At 40.6% G+C, this 25,978-nt stretch overlaps 1 protein-coding gene across 8 annotated transcripts in view; it reads right to left on the bottom strand.

Annotated features, from left to right (window-relative positions):
- Window positions 1-23,027, bottom strand: part of ADAMTS6 (ADAM metallopeptidase with thrombospondin type 1 motif 6) — a 160,150-nt gene extending 137,123 nt beyond the window's left edge. For 3 of the 8 annotated variants that reach the window (XM_090132549.1, XM_090132553.1, XM_090132556.1), the window contains exons 1-7: window positions 21,717-23,027; window positions 17,392-17,759; window positions 16,261-16,625; window positions 7,559-7,727; window positions 1,368-1,585; window positions 767-850; window positions 104-249 (exon numbers count right to left, since the gene is read on the bottom strand). In XM_090132549.1, coding sequence (XP_089988675.1) covers window positions 104-249; window positions 767-850; window positions 1,368-1,585; window positions 7,559-7,727; window positions 16,261-16,625; window positions 17,392-17,488 — 1,079 coding nt within the window. In that variant the 5' untranslated portion in view covers window positions 17,489-17,759; window positions 21,717-23,027. Of the gene's footprint in view, window positions 1-103; window positions 250-766; window positions 851-1,367; window positions 1,586-7,558; window positions 7,728-13,945; window positions 13,986-14,346; window positions 14,855-16,062; window positions 16,196-16,260; window positions 16,626-17,391; window positions 17,760-19,278; window positions 20,655-21,716 lie in introns of those variants that run through there. The other 5 variants (XM_090132552.1, XM_090132550.1, XM_090132551.1 and 2 more) reach the window with 5 other exon arrangements.
- Between the last annotated feature and the right edge of the window lie 2,951 nt (window positions 23,028-25,978).

Below are 25,978 nucleotides of genomic sequence, written 5' to 3'. Positions count from 1 at the left end.
CCTACTAATTATATTACTTTATAACTAGCCTCTACATAAAAGTAAGAGCAAGAAAACTACATAATTAAAATAAAAATAAACATAATACTTATAATGACCATACCTAGTAATAAGAACCGCATTATCATGGTGGGCAATCCCATTTTCTGGAATGGTGTTTCCATCACTTTGGTGGGAGAGAATGGATTTCTGCCACTTACAGAAGCTATCGAGGGACTTGTCTGCATGGTGGTTTATCTCCAAGTTTGGCTGCAATACAACATGCATACCAGAAATGTTCCAAACAAATTACTAAGGTCAGTTGTTAAGCCTTTTGAAGACTAAATTGGGACTATAATTAGAAGCAGTGGTTTCTAGGAATAAATTCTTCTTGCCAAATTTTATCTCTGTAAAATCTGACCCCAAGTTCAGTTGTGTATTACTGAACAGACATTTCTTCTGCTCCAACTTAAATAATGATTATGTCAATACAAAAAAAAAATAATAATAATTAAAAAAAAAAAAATCTAAGTATTGAAATATAGGTCTAAAAATAAAACTCAAAGTTATATTAATATTCACCTGAAGTAAAGAACAGATATTTTTGAAATAATATGTGGGAAATATTCCTTTGAAATGTTTTCATCTTGATTATAGTAGTAAAAGATTACAAGGCAGGTTTTGTACTCAGATGCAGCCATTTCAAGCAATAATTGAATAATTCTATACTACACAGTAGCATAATTTGTATTTCAGGGATATAAAGTTAAAGTGCAACAACTCTTACCTGATCTTCAGTGAGGACAATTAAACGTGTCACTATTATATTCACTACGTTTCCTAGACTGGAATCACGATAAAGTTTGGCAACCTGACCTCCAGAAAATAAGAAAAGGCACAAAGTCAGACAAGAAACAGCATACAGTTCCTAAATAGTTAACCATTCAACTATCTTCCTGCTCAATGCTTTTACAGAATGTTGATAATTAACATTACCTAAGTTACTTTTTGGATGAACAAATGACCATTCGGTAAAAATTTCTGTCATAATTTTCAGTCAAAATTGTTTATAATTTGTCAAATAAACCCTCCCACATAAGAAGCACTTAGGCTGTTGATTTAAACATAATAAAACTACACAATTTTAAATTCTAATGATTACATTCAGATTGAAGATAAAAAAAATGTGAACAATCACAGCACACTTGACAGAAACAGTACTGCATTTTTCCCCACAATGCTAGTACTTACAATATTCTAAATCATTAATTCCCGCAAGATGATGCATATTTTAAGACATTACTATGCCAGTAAATAAATATTTTACAAATACTTTGAGACTTCAGAATGCACATGTTAATATCAATATTGAGAGGGATGAAACTTACAATATTCATTACACTCAAAATGTAGTGCTCGATATCTTTGCGACCATGATATCCCACCATCATTTTGTCTGCTACTACCAGCGTCTCCACAAACCGCTCAAGGCTTACTGATCTCTTCTGTCGACTATGACTACTTAATGTGTCATTGACAGGAAGTGAAGTTGGAAAAGCAGATCCATCACTCATCCACCAAGGTTTACTGCTTCTTGTGAGGTCTTCTAGGAACCAAAATAATTAAACACTTCAGAGGAATCGCTAGTAAAACTCATTCAAATGCAGCTGTTTTAAGTTGAGATCATCTTTAAGACTAAAAACAACTCTTTCTCAAGGCAAGGAAAATGCAAGTTTATCATCTTTAAATTTAAAATACCTCATAAAAAGGAAAAACAAGTTTGCTTCAAGTTCTGATATTATGAACGGTCCTTAACTTGGCTTAGCACTACAAATCATCATCTTCTCTCAACGTATCTAATCCTGCACATCTATTTTATGAAAGATCACTTATAGTTAACCATGAGCTCATTTCAAAACTTTAAGGATAAGAATGAAATGGCTGTAATACTAGGAAATAAAAACATATTGGAAAATTAAAAAAAAATATATCAAAATTAAGGTTAAAGGTATGAAGACGTACTAAGGAATTAAACAGTTTGAAAATGCAATACCATCTTTATGCAAGATATGGTTACTACAGACATGAAATTATCAGAGAAACAAACAGTACATACTTTCTTAAAACTTGAACTCATGTCCTCAGAGCAAAATTGAACATCCCTTCCCTGCAAAATGGGCACTTTAATATTAAATATCCCTTTTTCACAAAGATCCATGCAAATCTCAAGTTCCAGTTCAATAAAGCATAAAATAAGCTGAAATCACACAATAAGGACTTCAAAATATTTAAGGTTATGGATGGTAGTTATGGATGAACTTAAGAACACTAAAAGGTAGGTACATTTTTAACTGACTGAATGAGACTGCTCAAGTGATCAACACCAGAGATGCAACCTTACCTCTCCCACAATTGGTTCAGCTAAGGATAAGCTGAAATGTGTCCAATATATTCTGTGAAAAAGCAATGCTTTATGCAGTCCAACTAAACCAGCTGTTTCACCACAAAGCATGTATGTTCAGAACAAAACCAGGAATACTTCAGTAGTCCCACTGTTGCATAATATTTTGAGTGCACAGAGTTGGCTTTAAAAGGCCCATTATTTTAGGAAAGTTGAAAAGAGGAAATAATCTGGGCAGCTGACAAAAATGCCAGAAGTAAAATTATCCTCATTTTACAATACTACAATTCAATAATCCTATACCCATCCTAAAAAATAATATCAAGTAATAAATTCTGAAGAGGATTTCAAAAACCAACATCAAGATTTCTACTAGCTCTTATCCCTATTCTAGCAAGTTCAAAGTTGATCTAATTGTTTAAAGATTTTCATCTCACCTGAGTAGTGATTTAGAATCACAGAATTACTCAGGTCCTTAAAGATCATTGAGGTCCAACCATGAGAAGAATTTAAGAATTCTAAAGACCATTTAAGAATATTTAGAATTTTATCTGGCAACTTCTGTGGTAAATTTTAAAAAAATAAAAAATAAAAAAATCAATGCCTCAAACAGTAAATGGTGCTATCTGGGGATTTCTAATGCTCATAAAACTGCCAAGTACTTTATACATGCAATATTGCTTCATATTCATTCATAACTTTTCACTCAAAGATGCAAATCTGTTCTAAACGTTTGAAAAACCAACGAGCTCAGAAAACTTTCACATAAAAAACGAGTAACGATTCTTCTGGACTCATCCTGACACCATCTTTCAAAACAAAGGTCTCAGAAGACTTCAAGAAAACAAACATTTCTCCTTTTCTTATCAGATGATAAGGTGGCTTCAGCTGATTTCAAAGTAACGGGAAAGTTGGAAATAATCCTGGGTACTGACACCTCAGGATCTATCAGTTTTCATGACATTTAATTTAAAAACACTGAACAATGCTGACTAAACTTTCTTTAAAAAAAGACTGCAAACTTTCATGGAAAATATTCTGACAAAAATATTTTTGTTTTAAATAACATAATTACTCCTAGATTAAAAACCTTACATCAACACTGAGCATATCTACTGGGAAATAAAATAAAACAAGGGTGGGGGAAGAGGAGAGATCAGAAAAGCAATGTAATTAACCCCAAAGTAATGAGTACAAAAGCAGGAAATTAGATTGTAAACTGTAACTGAAAAGAAATCCAGATGCACAGAGAAAGAAATGGGTGTAGGCGGAGTACACAATAACGGTACCCAAGTTTTAAGTCAGTCCTTCAAAGGTACTAGATGGGAGAAAGGAGGAGAGATGAAAGAACATAACACACAAAAACAAACCGAAGGTGATCTAAAAACCACAATAGCAAACTATTTTAATATTCTCACAGTTGCATCTTACATAAGTGAAAACTTACATACTGCTTTTTCTTAATATTAAGCAACCTCATTTAGCGCATATATAAGCATTTTTTTTTTAGAATATGCTGACTGTAGCATTTGGCATGAATAAAATCATGACATGAGGCAGCATGTAGTAGTACTATCCCTAAATAATCTGCCACTTTGCAGGTTTCACATGTCAATTTTTATTGTTTCTCAATCATACCCAGTCTGTAAATACACCACATTTTCCCTTGGTCATTTTGTGGTTTGTTTTTTCTTAAATTATGGTAGCCAAAACAGGTAAAGAAATTTTATTCATACTTCCAAGAAAACAGAATTTCAATTCCAGACAAAAATAGAAGCACATGGCTAATCTGCAGAAAAGCTATTTCTTAGAATTGTGCAAATACAAAAAAAAAAAAAAATTTTTAAAAGGACCATTAAAAGTATTTCACAGCTTCAACATGCTGCACACTATTAGACATAAGCAAAAAATAAATATTTCAATAAGCTATGCAGACAAACAAGAACACAACAGAATATTTCATAATATGTTTTTAATTGAAAAAGTAATAATGAGTACCTCTAGCATGTCATCTAAATATTTATATCATAATTCCAAGCTATAAAGCACTTGACATCATACCTGCCTACTCCACAGCTTTAAGATACCTTTTCTTTGAAAAACCAACTAGATGGCAATACTAGTTTGGATGGAAGAATTTAAAAAAAAAAAAAAAAATAGTAACTCTTCTACAAGCTGATCCTGCAAAGCATTCTGCAAGATAATCCAGTGACCTCAAATCCCACTGAAGCAAGTTGAATTTAATCAATTTCTTATCAAGGTCTTAATGATTTCAACTCTACTTAATAAAACAATTAACTTGTTGACAGTATGTACATGAAATATTATTTAACATTTTTTTAAAACGTTCTCATGTCTAACTGATTAAAAATCAAATTTAGGTTATGTGAATCAGCTATAACTCAATTCCATATTCTGATCTGAAAGTAAACTACCTGTAAAATAGAGAATTGTTCTTACCCTAATATTCCCAGCTTTTATTTTGTACTGATCACTGAAATTCTATTACATGCTATGAAGCAGTCCAACAAATTCTGCTCATGTTTTCACCAAACTCTCTGCATTACTTTCTGCCTATTACTGTAATTTTTCTTCTAAAGGTCAGAAATAATACTCTCCTTGTCTCTCTCAAAATAAAATCTTCACTGCTTTCTCAGTAAAGAACAGACATGGTAAACTTAGGTGTAGTTTACAGTGGTAGAAACTTCACAAAATAGAATGTGAATAGTGGCACTTCTACACAATCATATTCCTCCTAGCATACTATACTGGCAACAACATTCTGAAGGTAAAACAAAAGCAGTTTTTCAGACAAAATGAAAGGTATTCTTCCAGAGATGCAGTCATCATTTTATTAAATCTGCATTAAAGTTTTGTTGTTGTTGTTTAACAAAGAATTGGACAGTTCTCAACTTCCAAAAGTTATTACCTGTCTTTATTTCTAATATCTGAAAGCTGGGAAACCAAAAAACAATTTTTGCTTCTTAGATACTCTGGGGATGCTCAGAATGCCAAGCCCTTATGGGAAAAAGCGCTTAAACAGTGCTTGGAAAATAAGTTTAAAAGGTTTGGTAGTCAGACAACAACATTAAAACAGCATGTAATCTGAAAAAGTATGATCTTGCAGTACTGGGGAGAACAAAGTTTGTCAGAAATTTTCACTGAGTTAAAACAGTATAAACACAAGCAAGAAGAGAAGAAAGTGAAGTAAATTAGCATGAGTAGTGTCAGAATTGCAAAAAAGATTTTGTATTTTAGTGTTTAAAGGTCTCAGGTTGTGACAAATATGAAAACTCAGAAATAGCAGAACAGCTTCTCCAAGGATAATGGCAGCAGCAAATATGGAGGGAAAAAAAGCAAAAAGAGGTACAGATGCTAAGGATTACTGAACGTTTTAAAAGAAAAACCTCATGCAAAGCTCTGATCAACTTACGATCCATAGCATAGGTACTGTCAGAACAGTTAGACAAAGCAAAACCAAACTACCTGCCACTGCTTTACCTTTACTTCGAGGAGAAATTATCTCCCAAGCACTAACAGAAGGTAAGATCTGACTGCTGTCAATATCCTTTCTTTTTCTAAATCCTAATGGCAAAAGATGAACTGTAGTACATTTTGCAATCCCTTCCACTTATTTCAACAGATTTGTGTGACTGCATTCCCTACAAAATGAAATAAAAAGATAGATGCTTCACAGATGTTTACTGCAAAATGCATAAACTGGAGCATCCGCATACATTAGTGTTCTTATTTTACAATCAGCACATAGCAGTCGTTAGAATTGTTTCATAATAAAGCATGTACATGAAATCATGCATCCTAAACTAAAACAGAAGCAGCATACAAAGTTTGACATGCACTAGACAGTTAGCTGGACTACTCAGGAAACTTCCACAAACATGAGCCTTTTCAGACAACACCTGCTGTCAGTTTAGTAAACCAGCTAGGTTAAAATTTCTGAAAGAAGATGAAAGAAGTTGCATCAAAAAAAAGGGAAGGGAAGGGAAGGGAAGGGAAGGGAAGGGAAGGGAAGGGAAGGGAAGGGAAGGGAAGGGAAGGGAAGGGAAGGGAAGGGAAGGGAAGGGAAGGGAAGGGAAGGGAAGGGAAGGGAAGGGAAGGGAAGGGAAGGGAAGGGAAGGGAAGGGAAGGGAAGGGAAGGGAAGGGAAGGGAAGGGAAGGGAAGGGAAGGGAAGGGAAGGGAAGGGAAGGGAAGGGAAGGGAAGGGAAGGGAAGGGAAGGGAAGGGAAGGGAAGGGAAGGGAAGGGAAGGGAAGGGAAGGGAAGGGAAGGGAAGGGAAGGGAAGGGAAGGGAAGGGTTATATTCTTTTCATTTTTAAGGAATTTGCCAGCTTGTCCTATGCACTGAATCTCATAGAAGACTATTGTCTAGGACAATACTTTTAAAAACAAAAAAGAGGTAAACAAGAAGGCTAAAATATTTTTCCTGTTATGTAAAAAGACACTATTTTAGTGCTGTAAACCTATAACAACTGCTCATTTACTCCAAGCTGTTCTCAAAGAATAGTTTCATTACAGTTTAAGCAAACCATTTCAAAATTAAGAGTACTTACAGAGTGTTTCAGAGTACTTACAGAGTGTTTCTGTAGATGTTAGAACTGTGCTTTGCAAGAAAAAAATCAAAATCCTACAATCCTTCCTGTTAGACACATACTCAACTACTACAGAATAACATCAACACGCTGACCCAAACAGTAAGAGTTTAAAAACTCTAAATCATAAACTCCTGAAAATGAGAAAGATACAGACTCCAGCTCCAGCTGTACTAATAATCATAGTTGTAACATATTCACTACACATAGAGTTCCCTCAAATGAGATGAAACACACGCTACAGACTGAGCTATAACACAGTCACTGAAGTCATGCCCTCCTACTTAGAAGTAAATTTTGAGAAAGTCAGTGATCATTAATACCACTGTACACAAAGAAATAAAACAAGATTTACTCCCAGTGCTTTATTTGTAAAATGACACTGTATTCTTGATAGGAATCTTGATGTGAAGCAACTTTGTAACGGGGCACATTGTATCACCCAAAAGGAGTCTTCTTACTGCTACATCATCTATAGTACCTTACCAGTGAACCAAGGAAGACTTAAAAATACAACTTAATACATTTTAGAAGCTATGATAACACAACTGATACTCATACTTATTTACCTGAGACTCCACAGCGACTATGATCATACCGAAGTTGCTTGTGCATGGTAGACTTTTTGTATATGACATGGGGATGACCATTCTCATAACTGAAGTTACTTGAATTAGCTGTTATATTCTTTAAAGGCTCAATGAAATACTCTTCATCTTCTGTAGCAATAACTCCATGCTTAAGAAGGAAAAAAAGTAAATAAATTTATGTTGTCTTGCAAATTTTTATGTTAAAAAACTTAAAATGAAGTAATATTTGACTATCCTTTATTTCTTTTAAGAAGTAAGTCAACATTAAGTGCATGATTCAGTTAATTTCCAGTGTTTAGTGGGAAGAAGAGGTAAATGCTGATAAGCAACACAATACAGAGAGAACAAAATAGCATTGCTTTACTTCTGGAATTCATCCCTACCTTTTTTTAGTGAGTGTGGTAACAAAGCAAGACAGATTCTCAGTACAGGACAGATAGCTGTTCAAAGTCTTTTTTTCCAAAACCACATGATTGAAAGCCATTAAAGTGACACCAAGCCAAAACCATCTTGCCCAAAGGGTGAGTGAGCTCAATGTTCCTCTATGATGCCACATAAATGCTTAATAAAGTAAAAACTGCATGAAAAATTAATTTCAGGAAATACAATTTAGAGAAAAACTTTGGCAATTTACATTGATATGCCAAGTTCTGTTAATATCAATTACCTCAGACTACACGATCTACAAAGCACTTATTCCTTAACAGATCTCACCACAAACCTCTGGTAGATCCAACCTGATGCAGACCAACCTGATGCAGACCATGTACTCAACCTTATTCTCTTGTTGAAAATGCACTTCTTTCCCTTCACACTGCAGGGCAGAATGGCAGATATTCTATTCACATAACTTTCATATTTGTGAATTCAGTTTCTTCTAAGCAAGAAAGTGGTTGATGGAGGAAAAGGGAAATTTCAAACCAACTATTTAACTGCCTGAATCTTCAGAGATTAAAACTAAACTTCAGCAAAAAATCCAGTTTTGGGATCATCTAGGGTACAGAAATATTGAAGAATAAGCCCAACAGAGACTCCTACACTTATAGTCTCTAACTAAAAAAACTCACTAATTCTACCTAGGAAATTGCGAATGTATTACTTTTCTATTATAGAAGAAATAACTACTGATCAGTAGTTTCAGTGGAAACTCTAAATTCTGCATTCATATTCTGATTTGATCAGTCACAAATCAATGGAGATACCATTAAAGCCACTGTGAAGACTGTTCCCATAATCACATAATTGCAGGGTTGAAAGGGACCACAAGAGATCAGTGAGTCCACTCCTCTGCTAATGCAGGTATCTGCATTAGGCCACTGGTCACTGCACAGGCCATTGTCCAGATGGATCATGAATACCTCCAAAGAAGGAGACTCCACAACCTCTATGGGCATCCTGCTCCAGCTCTGTCACCCTTACCATGAAGAAGTTGTTCTTCATGTATGAACTTCCATGTTCAAGTTTCAGGCCATTACTCCTTGTTCTATTGCTACACATCACTGAGAAGAGCCTGGCCTCATCCATTTGTCTCCTACCTCCCACTAGATATTTATAAACATTTATCAGATCCCCAGGCTGAACAAACCCAGGTTACTCAGCCTTTCCTCATGCAGGAGATGCTACAGGCCCTCGATCATCTTTGTGGCCCTCCACTAGATTCCTTCTAGGACACCCCTGTCTTTTTTAAATTGGGAAGCCCAGAACTGGACACAGTACTCCAGATGTGGCCTCATCAGGGCAGAAGAGAGGGGGAGGATCACCTCCCCCGACCTGTTGGACACAATCTTTTTAACACATCCCCAGGCCTTATCACAGAATCATAGAATTGCTGCTGGTTTGAGGCCAAGCTGGTTCACCAGGACTCCCAGGTCCTTCTCTGTAGAGCTCCAGCAGGTCAGCCCCTACCCCTACTGATACGTGTAGTTATTCCTCTCCACATGCATGACTCCACATTTGCCTTTGCTAAACCTCATCAGATTCCTCTCTGCCCAACACTCCATTTGGTGCAGGTACCACTGAATGGCCTTCTGATGTGTGAGCCACTCCTCCCAGTTTTGTATCACCAGCAAACTATCACAAACTGTTGTCATCCCTTCATCCAGGACACTGATGAAGATGTTGAACAAGACCAGATGCAGTACTAACTCTTGGAGTACACTGCTAGCTACAGGCCTCCAATCAGACTCTGCACTGCTGATCACAACCCTCTGAACTCTGCCAGTCAACCAGTTGTCAATCCACCTCATCATACATACATCTATTCCACACTTTCTAAGTTTCATAACACTGATGCTGTGGGAAACAGTGTCAATCACCTTGCTGAAATCAAGGTACACAACATCCAATGTCTCTACCCTATCTACCCAGTCAGTGGTGACATCAAAGAAGGCTACGAGATTTATCAAGCATGATTCCCCCTTGGTTATCTCCTGATAGCAACCTTATTCTCTTCAGTGCTTGAAAGTAACATAAGAAAACATCCCTATCTACACCCTACTTCATAATTATTTGAGGAATTAAGATATTCAACACATACCTCACAGGCAATTCAAGCTAACATTTACATTAATGTTATCTGAACACTCCTAACTGTGCAATGTGCAGTAAGATTATTTCAAACTACTTCTAAAAGGTTGTAAAAATCACCCTATCACTTCCATTAGTTTGTTGGTGTTGTTGTTTTAAAGGGTTTTTGTTTGTTTGTTTGTTTGTTTCTGTATCGACACCTCCAGGGTAACCAGTAAGACCACGTGCTCTATAGATGATCCAAATTTCCCAAACCTGTTTCTAAGATCACTGTACTTTTGGTCAGACCTTTTCTGCTGCTGTTTTGTACATCAGCTCTCTGCTGTTCTTCACTTCTGGAATAACCAGAATTCAGTAATAACATAGACCTTACAGAATAAAAATGCCTGTATAACACTTCAGAAAGAACTGTGTTTTAACAATATAATCCCATCATATATTTTAAAAATATATGTATGAAAACACAATTCAGTTTTCAATTACATGCTTTTTAGTGCCTATAGTGACTATGGCATTAAGTGTTCCTCTTCAGTGATATTTTTCATTATGTACTCAAGTATTTACTCAAGAACTAACATGAAGGCCTGTATACACCTGGACACCAAACTTTCTCATAATGCCTCAATATTTGGAATCTACAATATTACTAAGAAAATAGGTTACTTAATGGCTGCTTAAGCAACCTTGAAAATATAAACCAAAATGTAACTAGGTTTGCCAGATGTGTAGAAAGAGCCTTGATAATCTGGACTGCATCCAGCTAGGCTGTCAGACATCTGGGTTCAAGTGAATCCTGAGCCACTATAAGCTCTGGTATTATATTCCCATCAGAAAATAGAGTCCTGCAGCCTTTCTAGCCAACACCATCAGGCTGTGTGCTTTGTGCCAGGTCTGAAGAGACAGAGGTACCATTCAAGCCATGGCCCTGTCTCTACAACAGAGAGGTCTTTAACTGTACTTGAGTCTGGCTAGGTAAACAAGCTTTAAAGTGGTGAGATGACAAAAGAGGGAACAAGTAATTTCAGATGATATAAACAACACTAATAGCAGTACTAATTTTCTAAGCAAATTGTGTTTAAGAGAAGCAAAATCTATTACGAAGGAATGCAAAATTACAAATGCAGTTCCTTTAGGTACAAGCAGTGAAAAGGCTAGGTGAGTATCACCAAATTTCCTATGTCAAATCATTATCTCATCTCAGCTGACCAAACATTATTCTGGATTTAAAAATATAAATATAAGTGTTAGTTAACCCAAGGAATCGCAAATAAATTTTAACTGACACCTGCTACCAGGTAATCAGAATATACATGCAGTCTGACGATCAACATTGGAAAATCACGTGCCCTGCATATAGCTGCAAATGCACTTCCCATAAGCCCTGCATACATAACATGTATTAACTTCCCTTGCTAACCTAACCATTATTCCATTATTAATTCAACAACACCATCTGCATCAGTTTAATGTGCATGAATTTTAAGAAATGTTTGTAAATTTGCACGTAAGAAATACCCATCCCAGTGAATGCCAGTATTTATTTTGAGTTTAGAAAATGCATATGGCTAGAGATGTTTCCACTCTATATGCATTCCATAATGCACTATTAATAAATTGAGGGAGTAACACTATTCTACTCAAAACAACATTCTAAATCTCCTTTTTGTCTTATCTTTTGTTTGAGCAAAACAATATTTCAGTTGAAAAGAGGGACTGAAATAGACTTATGAAGCATCAAAAGGAATTATATGTATTAAAGCCATAAAAGAAATTAAACGTGTTGGCAGAGTTGGACTTTTTTGCTTGTTTTTGTTTGTTCTTTTCAGTGCCATAGCACTTAAAACAGTCTGTGAATTAAACATCTGCTCCAAAATGTAAGAAACATCATTAAGGAACGACCAGAAAAAGGTTGTGAGAAAATATCACGAATTTAAGAAATAATGTATGTCCCAAGTAAGTTACTGAAAGAAGCATTCTCAAGGCTATTATCTAAAACAGATTGTTTGAGGTCCTATGTTATCCAACCCCACCACAGACTGCCAACTCCTGCTAACATATATAAGGTCTGGATCCAGCAGTTTGACATGCTCAGACAAATCTGTGAATCCACGTGGAGTTCCCCTGAAGTTGTAAAAAGGAATCTGTTTGTGTCAGACTGCCTAGATGGGGCCTCACCTAACTTCTGACAGGGGATGTCCATCAGCTACAGAAGTGAGAGTTAACATCAGTTAAAAATTTAATTACAGAAGATAAAGCCTCTTCCACATTCAAAGTGCTTCTTTTTTCAAATTTCTGCCTGTTTTTAACCTTTCCAGACATTATATTTAATATATATTAAATATTAATATGTTAATTAAATATTAATATGATTTAATAATAATTTAATATTGATATAATTTAATATAATATTAAAAACAAAGTAGAAGTAAATAAAACTTCTAAAAAACTTTCAGGATTATTCAGTAAGTCTACAGCTGGCTGTACACTTCAGTGTAGCTTTATATCATTGGAAAAAGGCTGCACTCCCTTTACATGTTCTTTAGGATGAAACAATAGTGATCTGGCCTGATACAATACATCATGACATTTTAAAACTAGGCAATTACAGAGCTGCACTGAGGAGAACTCAAAAGACAGCAGCCTAGAATATTTATCTTTTTTGATACCTCTGACCTTTTAAATTACCTTGTAAATTATACATTTGTATACGATTCAAAAATATCATTATATGCAACTTATGATCTACACATTTAGATGCTTTGTTTATGATAGAATCAGCTTCCAAGCAAGCTTATTTAAAAATATGAAGATTTATCAGTGTACTCATACATACACTGATTTTGAAATAAATCAAATAAACATGAAGTCTGTTGACTATGTAAGATCACGCTTCTAGACAGTTCTTGGCCCTTCTTTCTCTTATCTACTTGGAGACATCTGTGCTACCTAGAACAAATATTATTTCATGAATGGAACTTTATGTGCCATTGAAAAATTTGGCACCTTACGTTAAATATTTCCTTGGGAATATTGTAGATACAAAAAGATATTTAATCTCTAATTCACTTTCTTAACAATCACTATTTTTTAAGCATTCTGAAGTACTTCCCTCTATTGAGTTTGTCAGCTCAAAAGAAGAAAACCCACTGCCGTGGAAGACTTGTCTGACACTCAGTTACAGGCTTTGACACCTGACAGCAGACAGAGATAGGGAAGAAAAGTACAAGCTTCATTTCTGCTAAACTTCACTGTTACTCAATCCAAACTTTTTCTTCAAGACTTGCTCCCCTTGGAATCAGACAAACCTCTTTTCTGTAAGGTGAAATTCTCTATTCAGTCCATCTACCACACTTTCTTATTTCACTTCCTTTAGGATTACATACTCAGCTTAGGCAGTTCCTCAGCTACTACTGTCTCAGCCCCACTGACTTACACCCAACGCCCAAATGCCTCAAAACACCACTCTCTGTAAAGTCTTTCGTGAGTTGACCAATGCTGCAATCCATTTACATGTAACAGTTGCTATAGTAAATACGAGTTCGGGAGCCAACAAGCCTGACAGACAAGACCTTCAATTTTCTCACAACTGCTCACTGGATTACAGAGCATTCCTCAAAACTTGAGACAATTTTTAGTATAATCAGGGCTCAGCAGATGCAAACTGCTGCAGTGAAACTTCAGTAGTAGCCTGTAATTCTAGGGAAGAAAAGCTTAAACAGGAAATGGTGAGAGGGAAGTTAACTAATGGCTCATCCGTTCTATGATAACACAGAGAAAGCCCTACTTGCACTGGTGTTCTACAGAGTCATACAACTTACATTAATTAAACCATGGTCTCACCTGCTCACCCTGAAATTTGACTCCTCTGGCAATATGAAACCTAGCAGGGAAGTGAAATAAACAGAATACTTAAATTCTGCTTATGAGCAGCACTCATCGTTTAAGACTATTACTTGTTTTAGAGTTACAAGTAACTTAAAATTATTGCCTTTTGGACAGATGCTAATCAAAACCTACGCAAAACACGATACTGTTAGTCTCTTACACATCAAAAATAAGACTAAAAAAATGCAACAAATGTTTTGAACACAACATTTTCTCAACTATCGTTAACTCTAAAACAAACAATAGTGTCCTGAATATTTAAAGTGCTACTTGCTTTATTAAACATGTTATAAAGCTGCTGGTTAGAACAAGATATTTGCCAGTAGGAATCATTTAAAAATAACTGATGGGTTTACCTGAATTTAGTGTAACTCCTACAAGCATTGCCCTGGTACACCCTGTCAACACAATGACATAGTAATTTTTTACAGCAGAAGATCATAATGAGTCCAGCCAACCACCGCACCTGCTTGAGGGATCCCTGCTCCTTTAAAAGAAAGCCTTATGAGACCACTGTTGCTTCTGGAGCATGACAAAAACCTCGACTGCATATGACCTAACCTTTCTAGCAGATGCAGTGGACACCTAACACTTGCAGTCCCAAGAAGCATGACCATGAAGGACTCAAAAGTCCCATTCATGGTGTGCCCAAAGATCTAAGTCTGCCTTAATACAAAGTAGGTATACCGGGAGAAAACACTTAAAAGTTGATGACAGCTATAGGCACTGAAGATGATAACTAAACAGCACTCCACAGTGAAATTAACTTTCAAACACAGTTAAATGTACAACACATAAAACCATGGAACAACATATAGCTTCACACCAGCCAAGCAGCTGGTTGAGAACAAGGAAACATGACACTGATACACAGCTCCAGTGAGGCCAACCAGTATGTCTCTCAATGGGTAAAAATGCTGGAGATCAAGGCATGCAGATGCTTTTTTTTTTTTTTTTTAAGAAGTGAATCCTGAAAGCAACAATTTTCTCTTCAAAGTATTTTTAGCTGAAAAGAACTAAAATACAAATTGATCCACTAAATTAGCAATAGAAGTTCAAGCAACTGCATCATAAGCATTATTACATGGGAACTACAAAACTGAATTAAATTATGGTACTGAATTCAGACCTATCAGCTGCATTAAGAAAACTGTGATAACGCATTCAGGAGCGTTACATTTTAACTATGGTTCTTCAAAAGTGCTCGCTCATCTCTATAAATCTCTATTTAGCTATTTTCCTCAAGAGTAATCCAGGTTAACCAAGACAGCCAACAATGTTTGTTGTCCCTAGTACTATCTAGATCTGAAACGGCAGGCTTTTGTCTACAAAAAACATTCTCATAGTTCTCCAGCACTTGTAAAGGTTAAAAAGGAAACAGTTTAGCAAGGTTGTAGCCTTTTCTCTTTATCCCCTCATTTACCCATTAGTTCGATCTGCTTACCATTAACAAGATGGACCAATGTTCTGCTATATAAAAATTGAGTGAATAACTACAGTATATATTTTTACTAAAAGGATTACTGAGCTCTTGATTTAGTACTTCCTAGTTATGCTCTTCTACTTAAGTATTTTACTACTCGATAGCAGTAAGTTTTTTGTTTTGTTTTGTTTTCTAATTTCTGCTGTGAAGAAAAGCTTTTGCCCCATGCAGATACTATTGTCGTGATCAAGAGAAGAACAATAAAATCTGAGAACAAAATTTCTAACCCTGCTTTAAATGCAACTGTTGATAGAATACTTTCACAAAGGATGATACTTGCAAATAATCTACTTTTCTGAATTTACACCAACGATGACTTCTACGGCAAGAAACTCATCCTCCTTGTCAAAATCGGTAAACCCTAATTCTCAAAAAAAAATCAGTGAAGCATACAGTTCAATCAACATCTTACTGAATAGATCCAGCATCCTAAAGGAATAACTGCTACCCTCTCCCTCCCCAAGTCTCCAACATTTTGATAACCTGTAATGATCCCACAACAGACCTAATATTGCAGCCCCAGTGCAGACACTGTAAACACTTAAGGTACTGTCTGCAAAGGACTACAAAATTGGGTCCTAGTACTTACAATTAAGCTTATTACAATTACAATTAAACCGATGACTTTTCCCCAGGACCCAGATCGGGTTTTACGGGCTTGCTGCATCTTCTGTCTGTTTGCTCCTCACAGGAACTCAAAAGAACTGAAAGATATGCCAGTTAAGTCCTTCTGTATTTTAAAAGCGGTAAACGCACTACTATTCTAGAATATACAATGTGCACTTACCAGACCATTGCAGTTGCTTACAGCCACTTTAGTTGTAGTGTGTTGGTCTTGCAAATATCCCGTGTAATGACAGTGGTCTAAAAAATCATGCTTCCACTGAGGACCATCTTTCCCCCAGTATTCCACTGTAAAATGTCTGGACACCAAATCTGTGTTAAGAGTCAGGTTTAAATGAAAGTGCTTGCCATAGGCAGAAAGTTTAAAAAATAATTTAGATGCTGCCAGTTCTTGATCGTAAGGGTCTGCGCTCCTCCTCCTTCTTGAGGGTTTAACATTTTTCACAGTAAAGCTGAGGAAGGCTCCATTTTGATCAACCCTTATTGGGATTGTTAGCTGGTAGTGTTCAAGGTAAGACAGGAATTCCTCTTTGTAATCACAAGGTAAGACAGTCCAGGCAGTGCACATAGAAGAGAAGAAAATATAACAGGAAACAACAAGTAGTAAACATAAACCATAACTGGCGAAATCCCATCATCCGCATCAGTAAAAGATGCGGATGATTTTATCATCAGATAAACACAAGGTGCAGAGCTTTACTAAAGAAAACAAAATGCTTTTTTCTTTCTTTCTATGTTAAAAAAATGTGTTCTGTTTCCTAATAATCAGATAACACAGGGAAAAAAAAACCAAACAAACACATTTTGAATAACGTACCTTACCCTATTCACACAAAATAGGAAAACATGGGGCTAAACTCTACCTAGAAGCACATATTCTTTCTAATGATATCATTCAAAGACAAATGCTATTGCATTCACTGCATAATAGTAAAGTATTATATTGCAACATATCTAAAAGACTCTTCTTGCCATTAAAAGTCTTTAAATGCTAATGGATTAATGATTAGATCCTTATTTCCTAGCTTAAAAACATATGAATGACTGTATGGTAAGCCTTTAAACTATTATGAAGTATTAAATACATCATTTTACCAATTTAATTTGTAAGATTTTTGTGCAGTGACAACAAGAAAAAAAAAATCAATGTAATCAAACATTCAAGGCAATGAATCATGATCAAACTAGGACTGCAGCCTATATGATCTCATTAATAATATAACCATGGCTTTGAAAATATTTCCTAGATGTAAAAATTGATGATTCTTGCTATCTGTAGAGGTCAGGCTCCTACCTTGAGAACTGTATGAAAGCCTGCTGTCACTGTGAAATTCCGATGAAACCATGACTAGGCTCAGAATCCATGTCCACGTCTTCCAAAAAATTTCCATAATTTAGAAAAACAGAAAGCTTTTTTTTTCCTCTCTCTCCTTGGAGGGCTACCTGTGTGCTATAGGGTTAACCCCACTCCAGAATTGCACCATAACATGTATATTTATTTTATACTATTGGATGTTCCACTTTTTGACTGGTATTCTTTTCCAACAACTTTCTTCTATATCTGCAGTCATTTTCTCAATTCAAAATAAGCACTGCAAGATTCCTTAAGATATCATTAAGATGTTAGAGTGGATAGCTACTGAACTTGCTCCATTTCTTTTCCTGAAAAACAAAACAAAATTAGTCAACTTAATTTTTCTACTAAAATAGATCAACCCTGCAAAACATTAAGCTACTGTGATGTATAATGCAAAATATACCAACAATTACTGCCATTAAGATCCAAGGTCACAATTTTAAACAACAACAAAAAAAACCCCACATGAATTACCATTAACCTCGAACAAGTAGTTCAACACAGCTTAAGACGCACAATTCTGCTTCATGTTGAACAGATAAAAGGAATTTTAAAGTTTCTTTTTGCTACAATACTGTGATCAGATTTGTTCCACCTATATAGTCAATGCACCATACCAATTGATTTCAGCAGAAAATAACTAGACTCAAAACACTGGGAGACAAAGGAAGAACCTGGGAAAGAATCCAGAGTGCAGTTATCCGATCTTTCTGCAGCATGTATTTTGTTATTACTTGGGCCTTGGTTCTGCTTATGCAGGCAGAATTTTCATTCACTAAAATGGGAAAACTGCACATTTCTAGCATCAGAGAAACAACCTCACCATTTACATCCTAAGATTTCCAACATCTGTTATCTAAAATGCTTAGTATATAAAAACTACAATTGGATGTAGTAGAATATGTTCTTATTTTCATTTTGCAGGTCATGAGACTGACAGAATACTGAACTTCCCACTCATGCCCACCATCATTTCAAACACTTCTGCAACAATACTGAAAAGCAATTCTAGCTGTTGATATGGATTGAATGGAAGGTCTATACAGTCACCTAACAGTCCAGTGTCATGGACTGTTGTCCACACAACCATGCATTGTGTCAGCTGGTACTAACCAACTCACTTGAGCACGTCCACGAACTTGCACATAGAACCAACTCCACAGAAGCAGGCAGTATTGAAAGAGAACACCTGAGAAGGTGTTCAAAAACAGATTTCCAAGTACACGCAGTCACTTACACGTGTACCAGATACATTTGCCTTTCTGAAATTCCGGGAGCAATTTACAATTCATTCAGACAGATAAAACACCCTGCAGTCAGTGGACTATTCGTAAAATTTAAAGAGTTGTGTGTCAACTTGAGAAAAATCAACATCACATAAATCCTCTTTACTAACATTATAGTGAATATCAGAAAACTCCTTAGCCAAATGGAAACGGACCCAATTATTAACAGTAAATGAGGTCAACCTAACCATTAGTATGCCCACTTTAAAATTTTTTTCAAGAGAGCACTCAGCATTTAATCAGGTTTGTAGGAGGAATAAAAGATACTTTACAAGCACAGTCTGGAGTAGAATTTATTTTTTTTCCCCCCTGAGGAAACAAAATGACTTAGTGATGCCATTCACAAAGGGCAAGGCCTTAGATGATATTAATAAAATCTCTAATCTGACCTTCCATGTAAAACCTTCATTTCCTAGCTAATATTTAATTACAGCTTTTAGCCTTTTTCAAGTTCTGAATAGAAATAATTAATCACATGCTCCTCAGTTACACTAGTAAAATAGAGAGTATGCCTTACTTTCAATATAAGAACACCCACCTTCAAATTCCACTGAATCTTGCTTTACATGACTGCTAGTGGGCTTTCTTCTCCTTGCATAGATAGTCACAGTCTGATACAATAACGTCTTGACATTCCCTGATAAGCAGCTCAAACTATTCAGTTTACCTCACTCCGCCAATGCAGTTTCCAGATGTCTAATTAATTCTGCTGCTTTTTTCTGAATCTTTTCCAATTTGTCAGCAACTCTTTGCATGCACAGACATCAGAACTGGACACTAGTCCAGTAATGGCTCATTACTGCCATATATAGAGATAACATTGCCTCACAGCTTTTACTTAGGCCAACAAATAGTAATGGGGAACTCACGTTCAGTCTGTTAGGCTGATAATAAATTACACTAGCACTAAGATCTCCTGAAACTGTAATGCCCACAGGGCTCAGTAGTACTGAATACAGTAAACAAACTGGTGCCCATTATCACCGGTCCACGTTAAACCTTGACAACATCCAAGTGTCACCTCAGTCTGGAATCTTTTCAGGGGTCTGAGTCACATTGATCCTCACACAAGAAAATCTCATTTCACATCAAGCTCACTGAAAGTTCTGCTGAAACTTCCAGCCTCCTTTCCAAACGCATTATAGACAGTTCATACATTGGTACAAATACAACAGGTGCAGCAGTATCAATGGTCTGGCTTAAGAAATTGTGATACAAATGATAAAGCACACAAGTAACCCCAGACAGAACACTTACATCCAGTATCTGTACCCTTTTCCTTTCTCTGGCAATATATTCCTTCCTACCTATGCAGCGTGCGTTCACATTCCATTTTGTCAGCGTTAAGCTTACAGAAGGAAGCCTTTCCTCTGCCTCATGACTGCACTATGCATGCATCCATGGTAAGCACACGCATGGCTCTGTAAAGTTTACTTCCAATTACTGTTCCTGCTTAACAGTAGGAGTTCTGTCAGGAAGAAGTGCAAGATGCGTTTCACAGTGCTGCTGACACAAGTGGTGCTGCGCACCAGGATGTCTGTGCAGGCACTTGTGACAGAGAGGCAGTCTTGCCACCAAGCCTTGAGGCTCCTACTCACTGAAACTCAGCACAGATCCAAAAGGGAAAAGAAAGGCCACAAGGCGCAAGAGGACTTTGTGGCTGAGCGTGTATTCCCGGATGCTGTCCAACCACACACCCTGGCGACTCCACCTAGGTGAAGGGCGTGAGCTGCCTCGGGCACCTCAACAGTGCGTCGGACCGACGGAGGGCCGAGGAAGAGCCAGCCGGGGGGCAGGCAGAGCACCGCCACACGGCCGCTCCCGGACCTCCACAGCGGAGCGACCCAGCGCTGTCGCACCACACAGCCACAGCCCCGCCGGCAGCCGCCGCCACGAGCTCGCCCGGCAGCGCTGGAGCTCCGAAACAGCGGCGCCGGATTAGAGAAGCAAAGCGCCGGGGGTGTGCAGGGGGGAGGGGGTGCTGGGGGAAAAGACTTCGCTTCGTGCTGCGGCCCGCAGGCCGAGGGGCGCGGCGGGCGGAGCGGGGATGACCGCGGCCCCCTCCCCGCGCCGGGCCGCGCCGGGCCAGCCGCCCCTCCGCGGCCGGGAGCCCGAGCCGAGGCGCGGCCGAAGGCGGCCGTCCCGCCGGGCTACGAGCGGTTGCCAGGGCGATGGGGAGGGCGGGCAGCAGTCAGTCACACCAATTCAATTACAGGTACCGGGGCCGGCCGCGAGAAGCGTTCCGCGGCTTCAAAAGCCGGGATTAGCAGAGTCCCCGGGAGCTCCGGGGCGCGAATAGCGGCACGCAGACCTCGGGGGGAAGGGGCTGGGGAAGGGACGTACAAAGGGAAGGACGGCTCCTCCTGCCCCATCCTCATAGCAGAGCGGGGCCCGACGCCTGCCGAGGTGAGGCGCGGGGTGCCTCGCTGTCACCGTGGTGCCGGGGGGAAATGGGAGAGAGGAAAAAAGCCGAGGAAAAAGAAAAAAAAGCAACATCGGGCTCGAGAGCTGTCTGTACCCAGCCCCACACGTATCCACGCGTGTTACATGGACGGGGACAACGACCGCACACACCGACCCCTAGGAAAAAAAAATAATAATAATAAAACGTAGCGGGAAACAGCAGCACCGAGGAGGGCTGAGCTCACAGACATCGCTCAGATTCAGGATTCAGGAGGGGAAAGAAAAAAAAAAAAAAAAGTCGTCCTCCCCAGGGAGCGGAGGGAAGAGCCTGGCTGCTGCGGCGGAGCCGGTCCTAAAGTTAACTTTCGGCAGCCCGTTTCCAGACAGCAGCGCTGGATCTATTTGGATAAAACGCGTGTGACCCAGACACTTGGCGCCCGGCCCGATGCGTTGCACCGGCAGCCCAAATAAAAACAAGAGTCTGACTGCCTCTCACTCGCTCTCTCCCCTCTCGCACAACGAGAGAAACCCGCGAGCACGGAACCCGCCGACCCACGGCTGGAGCCCACTCACCTCCCCCCGCCGCACCACGTCCCGCAGACAGACACACACCGACAGCAACGCGGCTCCGCGGGGTTAAGAGTCTGGCGAGTCCCCGGCGGCCCGGAGTAAATCAAAACCACACGCTTCCATCTTCCTGACGAGCCCGGCCAGCGCTCGGCGGGCTGCGGGACGGCTGCCGCCAGCCGCGGGGAGCGCGGCCCGGGGGCTGCTGCGCCTGCGGGCGGGGGCTGTCTTTTTTTTTTTTTTTTTCCCCCTTTCTCTCCTCTTCTTCCTAACTAACGATCTCGTACTAACGCCAGAACAATCTCAAGCAAAGCTGCCCTGCTCCAGACCGTGCCGTGCAAATCGCGGCTGTTCTCGGTCGAAAAGCCCTCGCACCCCCTTCCCCCATTCTCAGAGGTTTCTCTCTGAAATCGCTCCAATCCACCTCGCCTGGTGCGAGACGACTCCCCCCGCGCCCGAGCCCTGCACGCAGCGCCGCTCGGGACACGAGAAAAGAAAAAGTTCATCGAATAGCGTGAAATCTTCCTTACCGTGCTCATCTTCACTTTCTGATATAAAGTAAGTTTCAAACAATAGAGATTGCACAGGACGGATCCCGCTTCCCTCTCTGCTTTTCCCCTCTGAGCAAGCCACCATCGGGGTATCTGCGCCCACAGAATCACGTTCTGTCGCCTCCCCAAAAGGGGCTCTTAAGAAACGGACCGGCGGGGCAGCAGGGAGGATGCCATCAGTTCACCCCACCTATCACCCTGCACATTTTGTCTTTCCAACGAGAAGGGGGGGAGGAAGGAAGGAAAAACAGGCTTATATTGAGGTGGGGGTGGGTGCCCTCCTCTCGAGCAGCCGCCTCTGTGCGAAATACCATGTGAATATCATCTGAGTGGGGGGGGGAGCAGGGGGGGTAGAGAGAGAGAGAGAGACGAGAGAGAGAGAGAGAGAGAGAGAGAGAGAGAGAGGAGAGCGGAGGGGGGGAGAGAAGGCAGGCAGAGCAGGAAGGACTCAGGAAAGTTTGGTTGAAGTAGCCCCAGACCTCCTCTCGCTACCGGCTCCCAGCCAAGCCGAGCGCGGCGGCAGCAGGAGCCTTGGCAGCCTCGCCCGGGGGACGGCGCGGAGCACGCTGACGTCAGCCTGCAGATGTGCCCCGGCCCGGCGGCGGCGCCGCGCATGCGCGCCGCGTCACGTGGCGGCGGGGGGGGCAGGGGTACAGTCGGGGTAACGCAGAGCGGCGGGGAGGGACGGGGAAGAGGCGCCGTGCGCTGCCGGCGCGCCCACCGCGCCGAAGGCGGAACAGAACGGGGCTTTAACGACCCTCGCCGCCTGCCGTGCTGTAGGGCGGCGCGGTGTGCCGGAGCCCGACCGGGCCCCGGGTGGGCGTTGCTGGCGGCGGGCCGGGCAGCCTCCTCCGCTCCTCCGCCCGGTGAGGCGCGGACGAAGCCGGCAGAGGCCTCCCGCCGGCCTTCGGCCCGGGCGTTACCGGGGATTTCATCAGAAGGCGGCTCTCGTGTGCCGTGAGGGCGCGGTGCCGGAGAGGCAGCTCGGAAGCGGCGGCTCTGGCGGCCGGGACGGGAGGAGGCCGCCCCAGGGGCGCCCGCGTAGCGCCGCGGCTTTATTTGCAGCGCGGAGCCCGGGTCAGAGCAGCCCGGCGCTGCCGCCAGCCGACTGCCCGAGCGCTGCGCTCCTCCGCGCTGCGTCGGAGGCGGCGGGGTGGTGCCGGAGGGCCGCCAGCGCGCGGGAAAGGTCCCACGGTGCAGCCGCTGCGGGGCGCGTCCGAGGGCTGGAGGGGCTGGAGGGCAGCCGCGGCCCGAAGGCCGGTCCTGGGGCGGCACTGCGTCGGAGTCACGGCGCGCTCAGTTCTGTCTGAGCGCAGCGCGCCGCTGCGGTCCGGTTCTGAGTTCCGCACTAAACCGGCGACGTTCCTGTCAGCAGCAGCTTCAGCGGAGTAGGCACAACCCCCTAGGAAGGTACTCGCGTTTGTCCCCGTCCTCCCGAAGCGTCCCGCTACCTTCCTCCCGGTTACGAGGCCCCGCCGCTGCCTTCGGGCAGCCCGACGTGCTGCGGTTCGTGCAGGAGCGGCTCGGCGTCGCGCAGCGCGCACCGGCCGCCTCCGGCAAGCAGCGCCGTGCGGCGGCGAGCCGCGGGCGCGGAGGTGCTCGTGCAGAGGGCGCCACCCTGCGGGGGCCGCCGCGTGCCTCTGCAGCGGCCGCTCGGTGAAAGCGCCTTGGTCAGCTTGGGCGCGGAGGAGTGGTTTTTCGCGGAGTTGCGAAGTTCCTCCTTCTGCAGCTAATTCATTTGTAAGACGATCGCGTTCGTGCGGCGCGCTCTGCGGCAGGTGCGGGCAAGCGTACCTTAGCTACGCTGGCCGTTTCTGCGGACGGACTCTGTGACGGTCTCTGCTCAGCGTAGGGCCTGCCAAACGTGCAGTCTGCCCTTCTGAAAGGACAGCTTTTCCCCCATTCTATACCAGGACCAAAAATAACCTTTTGAACAGGGAGACACACGTGATCCAGTTGCCTCATGGTCGTGGTATCCTGGTGGGATGTGGAGACCTGTTCAGGTCCTGCCGAGCCAGACAGAATGCAGTCTTGACAGCTAGGCTGGGGTTATTCTGGTGTGGAAGATCGGCTGTCTGTGGTTGGAGCTGCTCCATGGCATATAACCGATTAAATACTCATCAAGCTAAAAAGAAAGACAGCTTAGCACTGTCTGGACAGGGCACTTCGATGGCTTCAGCTCTCCGCTCTAAATCAAGCAAGGCAAAGACTTGGGCTCTGCAAAGCTCAGCTGCCTGCTCAGACCAACAAGTTATTTATTTTCTGTCCCAGACAACTCCATCTTCTTGCCTACACCCACTGTTGGAGCTCAAGAAATGTTTCCAATAGCAATTTTGTCAAAACTGGTATATTACCAGGAAAAACTTTTTGGCTCCGGTTAAAAAAATTCCTGACCATCTATAATTAGAATTTCTGACAGAATTCCCAATATAGTTTGACTTACTCTTTTTGCATAAAATCACTTTTCCCTGAGTGAACCTGGTTCAGATAAAAATAGTGAGTCTATTTGATGACTTTTATTTTTGTCTCATCAGCCTGAATAATACCCACGTGTTTTTAATGATTTGCAATATTTTAAACAAGAAACTAGTACAAAAAGTCATATGCAGATTCTTAGTATAATTTTCTATTTGCTGTAAGTAGAAACAACCAAATAGCAGAGATAGGAACTGCCATTCTGTGTCTCAGAAGCTCCGGACAGGATTACAGATTTATTGAGCACAGAGTGTTTGACTCCATGTCTTACCCTGCTTGTTAGTCTTTGCAGACTAGGCAAGTAGTTAGCTAAAGCATTAAGCACTCTTGACTTTACTTTAGGCCTTCAAATCCTTTAGCATGTCAGTCAACAACTGATAAGATTGGCAAGCACTTTTTTGTCTAAATAAATATTTACATTAAACTTCAATTTAACATTGCTAGACATACTCAGAGGTATTTGAGGCTGATTCCAGGAATCTTGCTGTTAACTAATAAACACAGAAAAGAAAGCTTTTAAGTATTTGTACAAGTGTACTTCTACAAGAGGTGTTTCTCATTCTCTATATACTTGAATGGGCATGCTTGAATGTATGTCTTCTCTCCAATACGTATATTCATCTGGTCACTGAAGACTCAACTGTAATATGCTATTGTATTTAGAAATTTTCCAGCAATACTTGGGGAGAGAAAAATCATTTCTAAGTATTCAACATAAAAATGATACCTGTACAACAAGCATGATTCGTCAGTCATTTTTATTCTCATTAAGAGCTTTATTTGAAATGCTTAGGTAAGTGGAAGGCAGTCAATAATATTCTTACCTGCAAAGTAAGAAACAGTGGGCAAAATTTCACCCAACATATTGGTAAAACACAGTTTCTTATTAGCAATAAGTTCTTATGCAGTGCAAATTTTGAAGTATTCTGATATACTAAATTATAAAATTAATCACATTCAATACATAAAATCTCTTATTTATAACAGTCAAAGAATCTCACCATTGCTCAGCATTTTGGACCAGCAGCTGGTAATCAGACAATTGAGTCCATGATGAGCTTAGTCAGTATTATAATTTAATTATTTGTGACTGCCTTTTCAATTTTTACAACTTCCTCTTGTTCTTTCTTTTTAAATATATGAGACTATGGTTTTAAGAGCCTAATTGTTCCTGTTGCTTCCATAGAGACTGGTTGTGGTTGCTGGTATCTGGCTTGCACGATTCTTGTTTGGGCATTGTAC

Source organism: Phasianus colchicus, chromosome Z (assembly GCF_987193195.1).
Source record: "Phasianus colchicus chromosome Z, bPhaCol1.hap1.1, whole genome shotgun sequence".
Taxonomy (NCBI): Eukaryota; Metazoa; Chordata; class Aves; order Galliformes; family Phasianidae; genus Phasianus; species Phasianus colchicus.
This window is presented reverse-complemented; position numbering and strand designations above follow the sequence as displayed.